Source organism: Diceros bicornis, chromosome 10 (assembly GCF_020826845.1).
Source record: "Diceros bicornis minor isolate mBicDic1 chromosome 10, mDicBic1.mat.cur, whole genome shotgun sequence".
In the NCBI taxonomy this organism is placed as follows: Eukaryota; Metazoa; Chordata; class Mammalia; order Perissodactyla; family Rhinocerotidae; genus Diceros; species Diceros bicornis.
The window spans coordinates 61,873,600-61,892,031 of NC_080749.1; the positions used below are offsets into that span (position 1 = coordinate 61,873,600).

At 37.2% G+C, this 18,432-nt stretch overlaps 1 protein-coding gene across 4 annotated transcripts in view; it reads left to right on the forward strand.

The window, feature by feature from the left end:
* Positions 1–960: 960 nt before the first annotated feature.
* The window catches only part of ITPRID2 (ITPR interacting domain containing 2), a 44,161-nt gene continuing 26,689 nt past the window's right edge, over positions 961–18,432 (forward strand). For 2 of the 4 annotated variants that reach the window (XM_058549366.1, XM_058549365.1), the window contains exons 1-8: positions 6,913–7,357; positions 7,715–7,760; positions 10,642–10,691; positions 11,529–11,585; positions 13,880–13,919; positions 14,007–14,105; positions 15,302–15,510; positions 16,385–17,067. In XM_058549366.1, coding sequence (XP_058405349.1) covers positions 7,147–7,357; positions 7,715–7,760; positions 10,642–10,691; positions 11,529–11,585; positions 13,880–13,919; positions 14,007–14,105; positions 15,302–15,510; positions 16,385–17,067 — 1,395 coding nt within the window. In that variant the 5' untranslated portion in view covers positions 6,913–7,146. Of the gene's footprint in view, positions 989–6,912; positions 7,358–7,714; positions 7,761–10,641; positions 10,692–11,528; positions 11,586–13,879; positions 13,920–14,006; positions 14,106–15,301; positions 15,511–16,384; positions 17,068–18,432 lie in introns of those variants that run through there. The other 2 variants (XM_058549364.1, XM_058549363.1) reach the window with 2 other exon arrangements.

Genomic DNA, 18,432 nt, shown 5'->3' on the forward strand with positions numbered 1-18,432 from the left:
TGGGGCTGACTTGTTTGAAGAAAACTGGAAAGACATAAGCTCAGGGGATTTTTAAAAAATTAAGCAAAACAACCTGTGTGCTGACCTTTACCCTAGAGTTCTTTTATTTAATAACAGTCTACTAATAAACACAGCTTTAAGCTGTTTGATTAGTACTAATGTAATCCAGGCCAAATATGCAACCTAAGAGCGGTAATAAACTTTCTTGCCCCAAAGAAAATTTAGTGGAGGTTTGCTTCACTTTTCTGTTTGTCTTCAAACAAGATTGCCGAGAAGTTCTTAGTTTTGGGTTCCCATCAATAGATATTTGGTCCCATTAACTTTTGATTGTATGTAGATTATATTTAAACACAGCTAAATGAGATAAAATCATTCCTAGATGGGCAAGATAAGCTTTGAAGGCTGTATAAGTACTTACTTTATAATTTACAAACAATTGCTTAACCATAAAAGAGAAGGAAAAAAATTCTCCCAAATGTGGGAAACCAGAGTTCTTTGCTATGTTCTTAACTACATCAGGAAATATGTGTTTGTTTATTATGACCCTGGTGCTTCCACAGCCAGATTAACTTGCAAACAAAGAGTTTTCATTCCGTTTAACCAACAATTCTCACCCTGCCTTTTGGAAACTGATAATTCACCGAGAGTGCAAGGAGAATACTTGCATAATTACATCTAGTAGATGTCCCCTCAGTTTGAGGATAGACCCTTTGTGAAAAGGCAACACTTCTAACTGTAGGGTCCTCTACAGGGTGTGTTAATCAGTGTACAGTAATGGGCTGGGTCAACCTGTGTTAAAGGCAACTTTTAAGGACTATCAAATTTTATAGCAAAAGAGTTCTGAGTTACCATGATATGTTTAAGAATGTGTCCTTGTTGATTCTAGTTTTCTCCTCGTTCACGAGATGTGAGCCTCAACTGATCTGTAGCATGTTGTGGAAAAGTAATCACTTGTATTTCTGCTAGAAAGTTCTCTGCAGGATAAAGGGTGAGTAATATGTTCTATAAATAGATAATTTTATGCTAATTCATAAATCTTGAATACTTGCATGTTAAATATCCAAGATTTATCAAGCCATTGTATAGACTTTTATTATATTAATTCAATTTTAAAAGTTTCTTAGGAACGAGCTTATTTTTGTCTCTATAGCTCTATTTCCTTTAGCATTTTGTTTGATCAACTCTCATGGAACTTGACTTATTTTAAAAGCAACTTCAAAGAATTGCATGCTGAATTTACATACGACTTTCTAAAAATTGCCTATAATTATTATTAATCTGTCAAAATGATTTAATCAGAAGAAAGGGATAATTAAGTATATACAGCTTATAGCTTCTGAATTAAAGAATGACCTAAAGGGGGACTTAAAACTGTCCCTAAGCTATAAAGGATCTACTGGCTCTGCTCACCATCACAATGCTGGTTGAAATGGAGGGTCCTTGTTTCAATGTTCTACCTGCTCACTCTTGTACTTTTTGGTTAGTGATGGTAAGGGAAATTGAATGTAAAGACTAGCCAAACATGGTTTAGCAGAATCCTGTCTGAGTCTGGCAGAAACCCTGCTCTCTCCCCATTTTGTCCACCCTCAAACTTGCCAAGCCTTGTTCACTTTGGCTTTATTTGAAAAATGCATTTCTGGTGAGTGAGGAAAGGTTTTGTACTGTGTTTTCAATGACTCACCCAAAATAACTCCATTCAACTTGTAAATGGTCCTGTTCTGAATGCAGATTGTGTTTGTTCTGTGATGGGGATGAAGGAGCTGCAGAAGGGAGATTAGAGAAGGGAAATGTGGTGGGAGAGGCCAGTGCAGCAGTTTATATTTATTCAGCTTCAGGCACACATCAGAATTATTTTTTAAAAAAGACATTGTGTGTGTGTGTTTGTGTGTGTGTGTGTTTTAAAAAAAGTTTATGAGGTCTGTACCATTTAAAGCTTTAAAGATACATCAGTATTTAGGTAGATACATGGTTCATCTAGTCACCAACTTCCTTTCTCTGATCCTCATAAAATGTGAAAGGAGAGATTTACATGTAAATATATAATTCCAAATATATGCATAGTGAAATATATTTTTTTAAAGTTCTAAATGGCTTCAAACAGGAAGAAATCATGTATGTAACATAAGAGCTAGAAATTAATCTTAAATTAGGAAGAAAATGTGTATCAATAGATTGATCACATAATAGGACAGTATTAAAACTGGGAAATACAATAATGACATCCTCCTGTTTTGTCATGTATACTGCAGAAAAATGTTTAATATCAAGTGGCATAGACTGAGTATTTGAGATCAACAGATATACCTCATTAAAAGCTTTTATGATTCAAAATGTCAGAGATCTTTAAAAGCAATATTTTAGGGCAGGACTGAAAGGAAAAAGAAAAAAGGACTAATCTAAACTTGAGCATTAAGGCTTCACAGGTGAATTTAAAAACTTTTGGCTTTTCCATATGTAATTATGTCCAGTTATGAGGATTTCAAAACCTCCTTTGAGTTGTTTCAAGAATTCATAAAACAGACCAAATAAAGCTTATTTTGTTATATAATCTGGCTTCACTTACTGTTGATGAAGAATAGATGAGCAATTCTCACCTATTGCTCAGAAACACCAGAGAACTGAGCCACTGAAAAGAAAACAAGCTGTCTACAAGATTTTACCACGGAGAGGGTAAATTTAGCATTATATGGCAAACTGAGGAAATTGTGATCTGGGCACGATGAAATGAGTGATAAAATGACAAATCTTCAATACGCACAAAATCGGGAAGTATATAAATTTACCCAGATTATGTAAATAAGTTGCAAGGTAAAGTCCTATAGTATTTACATCTGCTTCACCTTCTGGTGTGTACTTGGGAAAATAAGGGAAATCAATTGTAGGGGGAAGAGGGAGAATCTCCCTCTGCCCTTTCCCTTAAGGTTCTTCTGGCTGGCCAAATAATCAACAAGACAGGTTAGCAGGAGAAAATAATACCAAGTTTAATAACATGTATACATGGGAGAAACTCAGAAATGAGCAACTCGTCCCTCTGTCTAAGCTGCTTGCTTAAGTATTGCAGCTAAAGGCGAAGGAACGCGTTGGGGGTGGGTAGTGGCCTGGGACTTCAGAGGGCAGAAGGACAATTCTTTTCAGGGTCATCTATTGATCATTTGGTCAGGGAGAGATAGAGTTTTTTGATAAAAGGGGCTTGGTGCCCCTCCCATTGTAACATCTATTTTACATTATCTTTATAGCCATCATGATAGAAGATCTGTTCCAGGAATGAGCTACCATGTCAGATTCTTTAGGCAGTTAGTGGGGGAGGTCAAATGTCCTTATTGTCTTCAGCTCGAAATAATCCGCAAACCAGAGTGGTGCTTCCTGGGGCAGCTTGCCCTGAGCACCATCACAATATAGCAGATGGTTCTATTAATGTTTACTTATGAGGACAATGAACTAATACAATAATCCTCGAATTCTTGCTAATGTGGACAAACCCTAAGAACAAGTAATAGGTTTAAATTACAGACATTAAATATGCAATTTTATCACTTTAAAATATACAGGATGAGCAGAAATACTTTAATGATTAAAATAACTTAAAGGAATATATCAAAAAGCCAATCTAAGTCAGAATAACCACCTTTCTCATAGTTCAATTACATGCTTTGTAAATAATCTTTGAGAGTTTTTGAATAATTTGCTACTTGGGCAATATTTTCCTTTCATTCTCTTTTATCCTATTGCAAATTATTCCACTGGTATCCCTGGAAATATTAATAGGTATATTGAGGGGGCCCAAAAGATTTCATGTTGAAATATTGAATTTGTTTAACTGGGTTAAACAAAGATAAGGAGTTTTTCTTGTTGTTGTTGTTTTTAAAATAAATCTTGAAGACTTCTCAAGTCTTTAACACTCATTGTGACTGGGTTGGGATGTGGGGAAGCGAGGATATGATATGTAGTATTTTCTAAAATAATTTCATATACAATTATTTTCTCCAGGCAATTCTATTAAAACATAAGATGCTTTCTCTGTTTATTTAATCTGAAATTCTACTTACTTTATACCTCCTAGCTCCCTTTTGTCTTAATAAGGGGTAAAAATTTGGTAAACTGTAACACTATGACTTTGTGATCAGATTCTGAATTATTAAGATTTCAATGCACAAAATAAAATTTATTGATTCCATAAATATTATTGAAGAAACAATACCATAACCTTAGCCAAAATATCAAATGCTTTACCTAAGCTAGTACCAAAATGCCTTAGCTTACTCAGCAAATCTTGTTTTCTAATTTTGAGGCATGGGTTAAGGACTGGAAAAGCAAAAAATAACTAAAGCAATTAACCCGAACATAATGTTTCAGTTTTGATATAAGCTTTTCCATTTAAAACTGCCTAATTTAACTAGAGTATGTTTTCTGTCCTAAAAGTCCTGAATTTTTAAACGTCCTGAATTTATGCCATTTAAAAAATTCAGCTGCATAAGCATGTAGGTGCCATTTCCTAGCATAAGAATAATCCCCCTGTATGAAATTAATTGATTTTTGCCTTCTGCAATATAATAATTCCAATAGCTACACTGAGCACCTACTTTATTCCATGTGATGCTCACATCACCTTGAGAAGGTAATTATCATGATCGCTGTTTCACAGATGAGGAATGTGATGACCAGAGGTCCTAGCTGTCTTGCCCTAGGCCATACATCTAGAAAGAGACAGAAACAGATTTCAAACTTCAGTCTGACACCCAAGACTGTACTGTTTTCACTACATCATGCTGGATGCAACTATCCACATCTAATATATATTTGTTGCTTCCTCTACCTCATAAGCATCAGTGACTCAGACATTATTCTTTACGTAGAGCTTCTGCAGTGTGGAACAGTACTTGTTTGGAAAAAAAATCCTTGCAGAAACAAAGGGCAAACACTCCTCATGTGTGGTACAGCATTCATTACTGAACAAATGAAGCACCTTGGGCATTTTTTAAAATCTCAAAATTGCGAGTACAAAACCCCTTACTTTTCAAAATAGTTTGCTGTTTCAAGGATTTCCTTCTCTATTATTTCTGTACCCTCAACATTTTGCATGAAAAATTATCATGTCGAAGAAAACATACGATTGTGCTATTAGAGATTCAACAATTGCTCTACTTTATTCTAATGTTACCTGCTGGTAATTTCTTTTTTTTTCCTTTCTTATTTGACTCTGGTGGTTTGTTTTTTAAATATAAAATATGGTTCATTATCGCTTTTCTCAAGAATTCTTTGTTGTTGTCTAAAAGTGTATTTAAATAACAACAAAACCAAAAGACAATGTGCCTTAGAGAAACAACATGAAGCAAATATTCTTTCCATTGGACTGTCGATTCTGAATAACATAAAGAATAGAAATTTACTTCAAGAGAATTCATTGTTCCTTGTGGGACCAGCACTGTACTAAAAGTGTAAGGGGTGCAAGAACATCGAGAAATGTTCCTTACTCTCTCACAGTTTACAGTCTGGCTGGGAAGTCAAACATATCCTCAGAGGCCATTTGATTTACTGCACAAATCAGTCCCCAAATAAATGATGTAGACATTCAGTTGTTTATCAGGGAATTGTGAGAGAGATGTGCCTGGGGGTGGTGGAAAGATGTAGTTGAGGAAAAGTTCTGGCTTAGCTGGATCCTGAAGATCATGAGGTATTGGACAGAAAGAACTGGAATGAATTGAGAGGTGAAGACATAGAATCAGCAACAGCATGTGGAGATGTTAGAACTGAAGCTGGGAGCAGCAGATGGGTGGGGTCCATCAGGGCCCTGAATGGTGCTATGAAGGCGGCATAGTTCGTTCTCTGTGGCTTTCCACCAGCCGTTTCAGTGCTTCCTCTCTAGGTACCTCCTCCACTCTCTCTTGCTTTCCTTTCCTACAGGCAGCTACACTCTGTCCTATTCTGGAGGGCCATTAAACTGTTAGCTGCGTTTTTCTATAGGACTCTTGAAGGCTGAAAAGTCTTTAAGATGCAAAGAAACAGTGAAATTTCAAGCCAATGAGATACTGGTATCACTGTTCTAGCTCCCCTTCCATTTCACAGCATACATAAGGCCCAGAATGATATTTTGATGGTTCTGCAAAGTTAGTTTGGATTTTGGATACGATCTTGCGGATACTGGTAAACCATTAGACGTTTATGTCTGGTTCTGAATAGGATTTGATAGTCTTTCTAATGAGATTTAAAAATTAACAAAAGAGAATGCTCATACTCATTTTTAAAATATTTCTGAACCTTGACATTTGTTTCTTGTAGCATCTTGTAGCACCAATATCCAAGCAAATATATCTACATTTTCCTGGCCATTTTGTGCTCTATTTTCCTCCACCTCTTTATGTCCAACTTAAATATGGAATTTCCAGATTAAATATTCTTTCTCAATTCATTTTGATACATAACACAACCACGATAAAGCACTTTCTTAGGCACGAAAGTAGCAGTCTACAAAGCTTGGTCTTTTCCAGTTAGGACACTGGCAAGAAATACCAAACACGCGCCTCTCTCTGTCATGATTATCCACAATTCCTCGCAGAGTAAGTTTCAGCGAGCCCAACTACACACTAGTTTGGAGACGGTGAAGACGGGCGTTTAGCGAGACTTGGCCTTCCCACATTTTTTCTGTTTTAGACACAGAGAGGAGAAATAGAGAAGAAGAAAGATTACTAACAAACAAACAAGCACACAAATCTCGCCCCTTGGCGCTTCTCGGCGGCGGGCGGGTCACGCCCCTCGGCACCCGCCGCGCCCCGCCCCGCGCGCCCCCGGCCGGAAGGGGGCGTGGACGCCGCCGAGGGAGGGGCGCGCAGACGCGCGGCGGAGGCGGGAGGTGGGGGCCGGCTGGCGCTCGGCTCCCAGCCGCGCTCGCTCGGGCCGCTGGCGCTCCCGCGCCGCGCCAGGCCGGCTTCATGTGAAGCGCCGGCCCTCCGCCTCCTCCCTCCCCTTCCTTCCCTCCCTCCCTCCCTCCCGTCCCCTCCTCCTCCTCCTCCTCTCTTCTCCTCCTCCCGCGTCCGCCCCGGCTCCCAGGGGCCCCCAGCCCGGCAGGGCGCTGACAGCAGGGCGGGGGTCCCCGCCGCCGCCTTGTCTCGCGCAGGCTCCGGCTGGGGCCGCGGAGCCCCCGGTGTGGCCATGGACCGGCCCCTGGTGGCGTCGGCGGAGGCGGAGGAGGAACTGGAGTGGCAAGTGGCGAGTCGCAGGAGGAAGGCCTGGGCCAAGTGCCGCAGCTCCTGGCAGGCGTCGGAGACGGAGGACCTGTCCACAGAAGCGACGACGCAGGACGAGGACGAGGACGACGAGGAGGACCTCCCGGGCGCGAAGCTGCCGGCGGCCGCGGGGAGAGGTCGGTGCGCCGGGCCGGACAGCGGCGGGGACGCGGGGAAGTTCGGGCTGGCGGGCGGGGAAAGTCTCGTGCGCCCTGGGCGACTGCTGGGAGTTCTGGAAGGTCCGGCCGGGCTTGAGGGGCCGAGGGCAGAGGGGACGCTTCCGACCTTTAAACGCGCGCGCTTGGCAAGGCGACGCCAGCGTCAACATAGACACCCCGGTGCCATCTCGGTTCCCTTCAGATGGACGCTGAGACGTGTTGCTTAGGCTGCATTTGCCCTCAGTCGATTTTCCTACATGGGAGTGTCCAGGTTGACCCCACCATCAGAGTCCCCCTCGGGTCTGTAACGAGCTGTCCCCTCGCTCTGCCCCGCAGGAAACGTGCCCAACGAGAAGATTGCTATATGGCTCAAGGACTGCCGGTGAGTCCTCGCTTGCGCCGCTCGTGTCCCGGAGGGAGATCCGCGCAGATGGGACGCCCGAGCAGAGTGACTCGTGCCCCGCTCCTTGTGGGTCCCATGGCCGTTGTAAGCTAAAAACCGGAAAGTGAGCCGGCGCACAGCTTCCTCGTTTAAGTGATTAGACATGGAAGTATGACCGCTGATTATTTGGTGACCCTGTTGACAGTTGTTAGGACTTCAGATCTGCTGCATGATGTTAGCATCAGAGATCAGAAGCCTACGACAGATAATCATGCCGTGTTACTATGTTTGACTTGTTTTTATTCGAAAGGATTTTCACATTTCATGCAATATTTTATTTTGCTTTTGTTTTGACATCCGTACATCTGGCATCAAATCATTTCCCGTTCATATGTGTTTTAGATTAGTTTAATTTACTTAACTACGCTAACCGGGCTTTAATTTTATTTCTGTGCCTTCATTCTGTTTGGAGAGCTATTAAAACTAGCTAACTTTGTTCTTGTAGTTTACTTCTTGGACGTGCATTTGTCAGATGGCACTGGAATTCACAGAAGGGAAATAGAGCTTTGAAGGCATTCAGACTGTGTAAATCTGTTTAATTACATGCTTTGGGAGCTGGTACAAAAATGTTTGATAAAGTACAGAGGAGATGAATGATATTGCAAGTAAATCTTACTACAGTAAAATGTGCTTGTTTTATATTTTAATTATTTTTTTCCAACTTGTTTGCTACTTGTAAACTCTCTTGTGAAGAATGTTGCTTTTTAACTTTTGTTAGGCTGTTTGTTTCTGCGCATATTTCTGCCATCTCAAGGGGCTTTTCTTAATCTTTTGTTTAAGTACCAGAGTTTGGGAAGTCTTTTTTTGGGGAGGGAGAAGTGATTCTCGTATATGCCACAATATGAACGCTTTTCATTACAGAACTCCTTAACCTTTATTGGGGGTGTCACAGACACTTCTGAGAGATGATGAAATATATGGACCTTCTCTCCAAAGATGCACACACATAAAAGTTAAAGAGCAAGAGAAGAATCACATTATGTTTATTTTATGATGTATAGGAATTAAGATTGTATAAGAGATCATATCAAGTAGACAGTAAATAAGTACATCTTTTAAGATAAATACAATAGGCGAATGTCAGCATTCACCAGGACACAGCATCTCTGAAAATTCCAGAAGTTTTTTGCTAATCGTGACTTATATGTAGGCAGATTCTGTAGTCTGCTGCTCCTTCCCTCGTGGGTTTCCTTCATAGGTTTTCTTCTTATTCCCTACAGTTATACCTATTCTGTACAAAAGGGACATTCATTTGTACCCGGGAAAGCTGGAACAAATAGTCTTTTAAAGTGGACTTTATTATCACAGATTTGACTGCTAGAATATATGCAACTGTATTTTTTTTTCCTATAACAATTTAGGATCCCTCCCAGAGTTGGGCATCTGTCTGCTTTATACATTATGTACAAATGATCTGAAGACAGCATTTTTACCTCTGATAAGTTCTCAAATATTCTTTGTTTTCTTTTTGCTGTCCATATCCTGAATAAACATACCATGTTGTCTTTCCTTAAAGGGAGTCTTTATTTTGATACCCATTTTTTTTGGCTAAGTGGAAACAAGTGAAGGGATAGTTTTTGATAGAATTTGGAAGAGTATATATAGAATTTGGAGAGCGCTTATAAGAGTGAGGGACTTGTTTTTGAAGGAGAATGCCAGTTATATTCTGCCTATTTACCATTTTCTTTTAGTGTATAGACCCGTAGAAACATCTGCAGAAGCAGTAATACAGGGTTTTGTCCCAACTAAGAAAGTAGCCATCAGGGAAGAAGATTGACCTTTTTGAAGGCATAAATTAAGAGTTTTATTAAAATATATATAAAAACTTAGCTCTAAGCTTTTATTAATATCTTTATGGTAATTGCTTGTGATTCTTTTACATTTCAAAAGCACTAATTTTCAAAGAACAGCCATTGCTTGTATATTTGTTTGCAGAAAGTTTTAACATTTAATTGGCATTTAAATAATATTTCTTTGAAACTGATATTTTTATGATTGATCCCATGTCTGATGTGAATTTGTGACACGTATAAATTGTTACTGAAAAAAGGTTTGTATCACAAAATAAGCAATCTGTTTCTTACTTGAACTTAGTTTGGAGAAGGAAATGAAAAACATTTAAAAAAAGATTTCTGAGTTATCTGTGTTTGGACTACAAGAATGTGAAAGAACTTTAGTAATGGCTAGTTCTTAACGTTGATTCTCAAGCCGACTTGTTAGTAATTTTCTTTGCAGAGTTAAATGAAGAATATATGTATTTTTTAGTTTAAAAGCTAAAAATAAATTTCAGGCTTCTCCATTTATATCAAAAAACGTAGTCGTTGGGGTAAGGGAGGCCCTGAGTGGTGCTCTGAAATGCTAATGATAGATTCAACAGATGAGGTTTAAGAAAACTGTTGAGCCTTATTTTTAACTGGACTTTTTAATTTTATTGAGGTAAAGATTTGTTTTCTTTTAATTCTGTTTCCTGTTTTTAGGGAAGGGATTGAAGGGAGCAGACATTTCTTAATGCCTGTTGTCATTCTTTTTCTTTTTCTGTTTTTGTAAAGAAAATACCAGTTCATATCATTTGTAATTGCCATTCTTGCTCTCAATTGCTGGCAGATCAGACATGTGATTAAATCATTCCTGGGGAACTGACTTGACGGTGGGTATTTGCTTAGTTAGTAGGATATTACTTATGTAATCTACTTGCATTCCTTGTGTGTTTAGAGGAGAGTTAAACTGTGATTAGAAGCTTGCTTCGCTAGAACCCTGTAGGTGTAAGGCTGTGCAGTGACAGCTTTCCAAGACTAAGGTTTCTATGTTTTTGTGGTTTCAGTACCCCTTTGGGAGCCTCACTGGATGAGCAAAGCAGTAGTACACTCAAGGGTAAGAGAAAGTTGCCTTTCTAAATCTGTTCTTTATGAGGGTCCTACTTCATTTGTCCTCTGAGTGAAAGTCTATGTATGCATTTAAGACTGATGTTTATGTTTATAAAATATGCTGTTCTGAGATAGAAGCCAAAAGGGAGAAACCTTGTCATAAATCATAAAACAGTGTTGAGTTTAAGCAAATTACCAAACCTTCCCACAATGTGAAACTCATATTTTTATTGTCTAAAGATATTATAAAGGCTAAATTTAGAAATATGATACATGAACATAAGGAAAATATATATTGAGTGAACCAGGTCAGCTTTCGTGCAGCAATTCCTTGCTTAAATTAACTGACATTGCCACACCTGAAATTTTACCACCTGTGCAAGACAGCATTCTAAAGTTCAAAGTACAACAAGAATATGCAGGTAGTGGCAAGGCATTTAAAAAACGTTCACAGTATCAGGAAAATCGAGCTTGAGTTGCTGACTTAATGTAAGGAAGGCAAAAGGAAAGATTGCTCCAGGATCTGGTTTTCCATGAAGCTCTTCAGTAAGAAATGTTATTTGATTGAGCATCTTCAAAGGCTGAATAAGTATAAAATAGCCTGTAGATTGACTTCTAACAACTTACCTCGCTGCAGATCATGGTTTCTTTACGATAAAGTAAAAGCTTATACTTGCTTCTTGAAGTTATATAATCAGAATAATGTCTGAGTACATTCGGGTCTGAAACACTTTAATGTATCTTACATTTTGCTTGGTCAATTTGTTTTAACTGAAACAGTGGTTTTTATGTGGGAGTCGGGAAGAGCAGAACACCAGGATGAATCTTCTAATGTTTCTTTCAGGTGTGCTCGTGAGAAATGGAGGAAGTTTTGAAGATGATTTGTCATTGGGAGCTGAAGGTAAATTTGTTTGGAAGAACTGTATTTTCATATAGTTTTAAAATTTTAAAAAAAGAGAAAGTCGAGTGCTTTCAGGTTTATGATCTTCAGAGGCAAATTTAAAGGTCTTGAAAATGGCTCAGACATATTTTACAGAAGCTTTTGTGTGTTAATAATCTAGTCAGAGCCTGTATGATATATGTAGGAATGGCTCTGAAAAACCATTATGAAATGTCTGTATGTCTTGCTTGGACTTAAATTCTTAAAGGAACTGTTTGGGGGCAAACAATGGTGATAAAACTGAGGGAAGGATTGTCCCGAAGAAGGAAGGAAGCTTAAATATTTATACATGAGAAAACTAAATTGAAGCTTATTTTTAGTGTGAGGTAGCCTTATGTGAGACTTACAGCTGCAGCCTGTCTTTCTCTTTGCATTCAAGTGTCTCCTGTCTTTTCTCCCTTCCGCTTTTTCCAGATTTTTAGAAAATTAAAAGTTAAAGACAAAATAGAGTTATTAGAATTTCATTAGAAATAATTATGCTGATGATTGCATTAGCATTTTAAAAGTGTATTGTGCTGTGTTTAAATTTTCACAGATTATGTAATCTTTTCCTGTGGATTCATAATAAAGCTTTCCACAATGTAAAATTATGATTTTTTAAATTATTTTATTATTTTACTGATATTTTTAGATTATTGGTAGCTGTATAGCTGTGTTATTAATGTGTGCCTTTTATAAAGAAAAAATTAAGGATTTTATTTAATCTTTCAAAGTTATAAGTTGATGAGTAGTGAATTTATCCACTGAATTTAATATCCTTGATCTTTTGCTCTTTTAAATCAATCTGTATGATAGATTACTTATTTGGAAACTTCTAACATTGAAAACCCTAGAATATGTGAATATATTAGTTTTTATTATTGCTGTTAATAGGGTTTTAAGGAATAAACTCTGTAAAGAACTTAAACTTAACTTCTTCCCAATCAGTACAGTTGAACATGTCAACCCCTTATTAAAATACATTTCAGTATTACTGTAAATAGCACTTTTGATATCTGCCTTAGTAGTTTCACAATATGGAAATCATTTTTAAGACTATTTTTTTAGAGCAGTTTTAGGTTCACAGAAAAATTGAGGAGAAGGTACAGAGATTTCTCATATATTCCCTGCCCCCATATATGCATAGCCTCCATCATTATCAATATCCCCCACCAGAGTAGTACATTTGTTACAACTGGCGAACCTGTAATGAGGTATCATATTTACCCAAAGTCCGTAGTTTACATTAGAGTTCATTCTTGGTCTTGTACATACATTCAATGGGTTTGGACAAATGTATAATGATATGTATCATCATTATGATATCATGCAGCATATTTTAACTGCCCTAAAACTGCTCTGTGCTCTGCCTGTTCATCCATATTGAATGATTTTATTGGAAACCAGACCCTAAAAAGGAGTCCCAGAGAAGAGTGGACCTACTGTGTTGTTTTACTGAAAATCATTTCAAGATTATTTTCATTCATTCAGTAAATATTGAGTGCTGTGTGTGAGGCATTTCTCTGGTGGATGTACAAAGAAACATAAGAAATTGCCACGACTTTGCAGATCAGAAATGAAAAAAAATTCTGGTGTGTTGAAATAGATACGTTTTTGATTAATTTCATTCTTTATATTTGTCTATAAAAGTTAAATAGAGTAAATTTAAAACATTCTAAACTTAACATTAGCAACGTTTATCTATTTAGAACTTGTAAGTGTAGATACACTTGAAAGATAATTTTTAAAAGAAAACTTATGTTGAAATGAGTAGAAATTTTCAAAGTACGTGCATGGAAAATTGGTTGTAACTGGAGTGAATTTTGAGCCTTAAAAAAAGCACATTGGAAGTTGATGTATACTATTGTCACACTTAAGGCTAAATCATGTTTTTGCTCTTAATGTATTCTTGATTAACAGCTTTTAAACATAATAATTAGAACCACATATACCACATATGCTGTGTATCTTTTTCTTACTACTTATTTCTAAACTGTTAAACAAAGAAGTTTAATTGGTTATCTATATATCTTTTTATTGTAAACATTCAGTGGAAGTAGTTAGTTTTATACTACTAACAAACAAAAACAAAAACACCCTCCAAAAGCTACTGGTACTGTTCTTATTGATCTGCAAATTTAATGAGCCAAGACAAGAGTTTGGCGTATTAGGCATTTAGCTATAATATTGTGGCTAATTTGCTTTCTTGATGATTGTATCATAATAGTTACTGTCCTACTAAAATTTTGCTCTGCATTTATTCTTTTTACCTATAGCCAACCACCTCCATGAAACTGATGCTCAGATTGAAAACTGGTATGTAACTGTGTGTGTTTTCTTCCTTTTTAAAATTGAAGAACATTTATGAAAATAAGGTTTTATATAATCTACTTTTCTTTGTAGCAGTAACATCTTGGCCAAAGAGAGAAGACTACAGTTTCATCAGAAAGGGAGAAGTATGAATTCGACTGGATCTGGGAAAAGTAGTGGGACAGTCTCCAGGTAACTTATTCTGAAATTATGCTACAATGCCATTGTGTTCTAGATGACCTACTCTTTTCACTCTTTCAGTCTTGCATTCAGCTTGGTAGTATGAAATCAAAAGGAATCCAAAGTGTTTCATGGATCAGCATAACTGACAGGAGCTTCTTTTTTTTGTTGTTTTTTCAAAATTAAGATTAAATAAAAAGCAACAAATATGTTTATAGTGCTGCTGGAATCCATTAATGAGTATTTTGAGCCCTATCAACAACTTGGAAGAGAAACTCCATGGTGGAGTGACTTCTGTTCCAAAATCCTCCATTCTGACATAAAAATTGGAATAAACTTCTTTGATTTAAAGCTTGATATTTAAGCGTACATTTTTCTTCATATTAAACCAAAGATCTTTAAAATATATTAATATAAGCAAAACATGTGCCTGTGGAACCAGTTTAAACTGTTATCCAAATTATTGTGTTGGAATCTGAAACAAATTGACATTTTCTTCTCTTCAAGTTCTCTCCCTAACATTCTTGTTCTCCTCAATGAGGCTCAGCCTGGGTCATCACTGGTGTGAGAGAGAAGGGATAATGAATGTTTAATTCCCAGTGAAATTAGAGCAGGAAGTTACCTTGGTGTATGTAACCCGTGCTCCTTGCCTTACTCCTCCTCCTTCCTAAGTGGAAGTGCTTAGAGAAAAGTTGAAAGTAAGCTCCTCCCTCACCTTCTGAGATCAGGCTGCTACCTGTATTGCCTCTTTTTGGATGGCCCACGGTAGCAGAAAAGCTCGGGTTGAACAGAATGCTTCTTGGTACCAAAGTTCTACCAGCTTCCTAGTGTATTTTCCCTCTCGTTTCTTCTTTAATCTGTTTTTTCCTTATTCTCCCTCAGCTGTCCTCTAATTGTTTTAGCTCCTTTACTGGGAATCTCTTAAAATGACAAAAAAAATAAGGTGAGGAATCTTTTAGTCTCTTACTGTGTTCTTAGGGGTTAGCTCATTTCCCCAATACTAACAGCTAAAGAGAATGGACCCTTTTTAAGGGCTATTTATCACATTTAGTACACAATGTATAAAGATGCTGAAATAATGGTTTAAAGAGCAGAAGCTGTAGAAAAAGATTTTATCACAGGAATGCAGGAATATGAATTCATTTATAATGTGATGTGGACTATAAACTTATTTTATATCTTGATGTTTCTCTTTTCTTTTTTTGTAGTGTTTCAGAATTGTTGGAACTTTATGAGGAAGATCCTGAAGAAATTCTTTATAATCTCGGATTTGGACGAGATGAACCAGATATTGCTTCTAAAATTCCTTCCAGATTTTTTAATTCATCATCATTTGCTAGAGGGATAGATATTAAAGTATTTTTGAGTGCTCAAATGCAACGAATGGAAGTAGAAAACCCAAATTATGCTTTAACAAGTAAGGTTTTTCAATGTTAGCATATTATTTTTAAAATTATAGCATCCACAGCAAGATGGTCTTATTTTAAAGCCTTACTAATTTCTACGAATAGCAGTGGAAATTTAATTACTGAGGTTAACACAATACCTGTTTTATTTATTCTGAATTATTATTCTATTTATAGAAGTTAACTTGCCTATTCTTCCCCTCCTTCCCAATCTTGACTTATTTAAGTGTTATCTTGTAGAGGAACACTTATCACGTTGCAGAGTGTAACTTGTAGAAGCTTATACTTATCTCCAGATTGCTTTTGTTCAAGAAGGAATGTAGAGGAGGGGCCTTGTTACTATTAAATGAAGTTAGTCAATTTTAGGTGCTTTTCGTAAAGCTAAAATAGCATAGGTAATTTGATAATTTTTAGTCATGTTGTGTCTTTGCTTATTTTTCCCTGGTGACCAGAAGTTCCAAAACTGAGATCCCTAGGTGGTTCTTGGATTAGCTTTAAGAGATCTATAAATACACCCCCCCATTAGGTCTGAAATATATACTTCTGTATACTTTTATTAGGAAGACATTTGGAAGAGTCTTAATGGAGTCCAAGCCCTAAAAACAGAATCACAGCTGTAGATCATTAGCTAGTTTTACTCACTGTTGTCAATCATGCTTTGTGCTTTTTTCCAATGTAAATTCTAGTGCTTAGAGTGAAAAATCTTCCTCCCTCTCAACAGTAAATATAGAGAAGTTTTAAGTATTAGATAAGGAAAAAAATCTGGTTTCATAATCTTTGTGGTTTAAGTTCAGTAATTAGAATTCTGAACAATAGTAACAAATTAATGGATGGATATATATAAACATAAATATGTATATAATTAATGCATTTTTCTTCCTGTAGGCCGTTTTCGTCAAATTGAAGTGCTTACTACTGTGGCCAATGCGTTTTCTTCTTTATATTCCCAAGTCTCTGGGACTCCTTTACAGAGAATTGGAAGTATGTCCTCAGTGACCTCTAACAAGGAGACAGACTCGCCTCCACCTTTAACCCGAAGTAACACTGCAAATCGCTTGATGAAAACACTATCAAAACTAAATTTATGTGTTGATAAAACAGAGAAAGGAGAAGGTAGTACTCCTTTCTCAGCAATTGAAAAAGGAAAGATTCTGAATGTGTCAGTGATGGAAGAAAGTGGCAGTAAACATGATCAGAAGTCTCAAAAAATTGTAAAGAAGAAAGACTCTTCTTCTATGTTAGCTACAGTTAAAGAAGAAGTATCAGGTAGTTCAGCAACTCTTATGGAGATTGCTGACGTGGATACACTTTGTGATGAAGCAATCGGTAATTTGAACCAAGAAACTGAAAGTGAACAAAGTAAAGAAACTCAAAGTCATGAGAGTAAACTGGGTGAGGAGTCTGGTATTACGGAATCTGATTTAGGTGACGATTTCAACATGTCCAGCCACAGTGAGCTGAAAAATGCCAGTGTGTCCACACCTGAGAAAGAGCTGTGCGCGCCGCTGACGATCCCATCCATAAGAAATATAATGGCACAGCAGAAGGACTCCTTTGAAATGGAAGAGGTAGGTAAAAAATAACTGAGTCTTGTTTCAAATAGTGAGTTAGGAAAAAAGTGCCAAAAAATGTTTTTAAAATAGATTTATACTAGAAAAAATCATCCTAATTTTGACTTTTCAGGTATTCTGTGTTTCACAAACCAAGGAGTGGTCACAGAACTATGTGATGTGTGAGGGTCATGGGACAGTTCATGGGCTCCTCTAGATCCTGTCATCCCCTGCTGATACTTGACCTTTAACCCCTTTTTCTCTCAGTTTAAGATTTTGATGCCCTGAGAAAGCCCTGAGAGAGGATATTCAAATTCAAATCAATATTGCATGATGTTAAAAACACAAACTCTGAAATCAAACAGGTTTGAGTTCTGTCAGCCACTGAATTGCTCTGTGCCGTTGGGTGAGCTTTTCTTAATGTATCTCAGTAGAAAGGGTAAGTGTGAAGAAAGCTTGGAGAATAGGTTGGGTGTGAGACTGGAAGGCATGTGAAGATATATACCTGAAGGGGAGGATAGGGAGCCTTGAGGAAGGAGGTTTGAAAGGCCACTGAAAAGGATTTCTGTAAGCCCAGAAGACCAATGTTTGGTTACTTTTTTTCTTTAACCTGCTGATATTCCTGCTAGTTTACATAAATTTCAAATTGGACAAGATAAAAATATTCATTTTGATGAAGTTCAGCTAAAACTGCTTTTGAATAACGGGAGCTGATACTTACGAGTAGGAGCTGTATAGCTTGGGGTGGACACCGAACCTTGTGGCAGGCACTGTACTAGGCCGTTGAAGTCGTTTTCTCTCTCAGTCTGTGAGGCGGGCAGTGGTGGTCTCATTTTACACATGAGGAACTTGAGGCATATATGTACTGCTGGAGAGTTGTGGCTATAAATTATATAATATGCAATTTTTCTTTTTAAAATTTATTACACAATAGTTTTAGTAATAGCTCACAGTTTTAGAATCACATGGCATTATTTTAGGGGATTGGAAAACGGGATCATTGATTCTGCCCATAAGTGTCTTCTTAGGTGAGTGTGTCTCTCACATTAGTGAAGATTTCTCATTTATTGCAAAATTTCGATTGCTCATATAGCTATTTACCTTTTTTGTGGTCTTTGGATGTATCTTTTAACACTTAAAGTTCAACTAAAAAGTGAAATAAAAAGGGAGCAGGAGCAGCATTTTGAAATATTTTACAGTTTTTGTAAGCTTTTTTTTTATTTATATATTTTTATATTTCTCCTATTTAATCCATAATATTTATTTCTCATTATAATGAATTTGGAAAATGACTACTTTAATTAAAACCTTTTTGTTCCGTTTCACTGTTAAATTCGTTTTTTGACTTTGTTTTGGTCTAAACTTGTCCTAGCGCTTGTGATT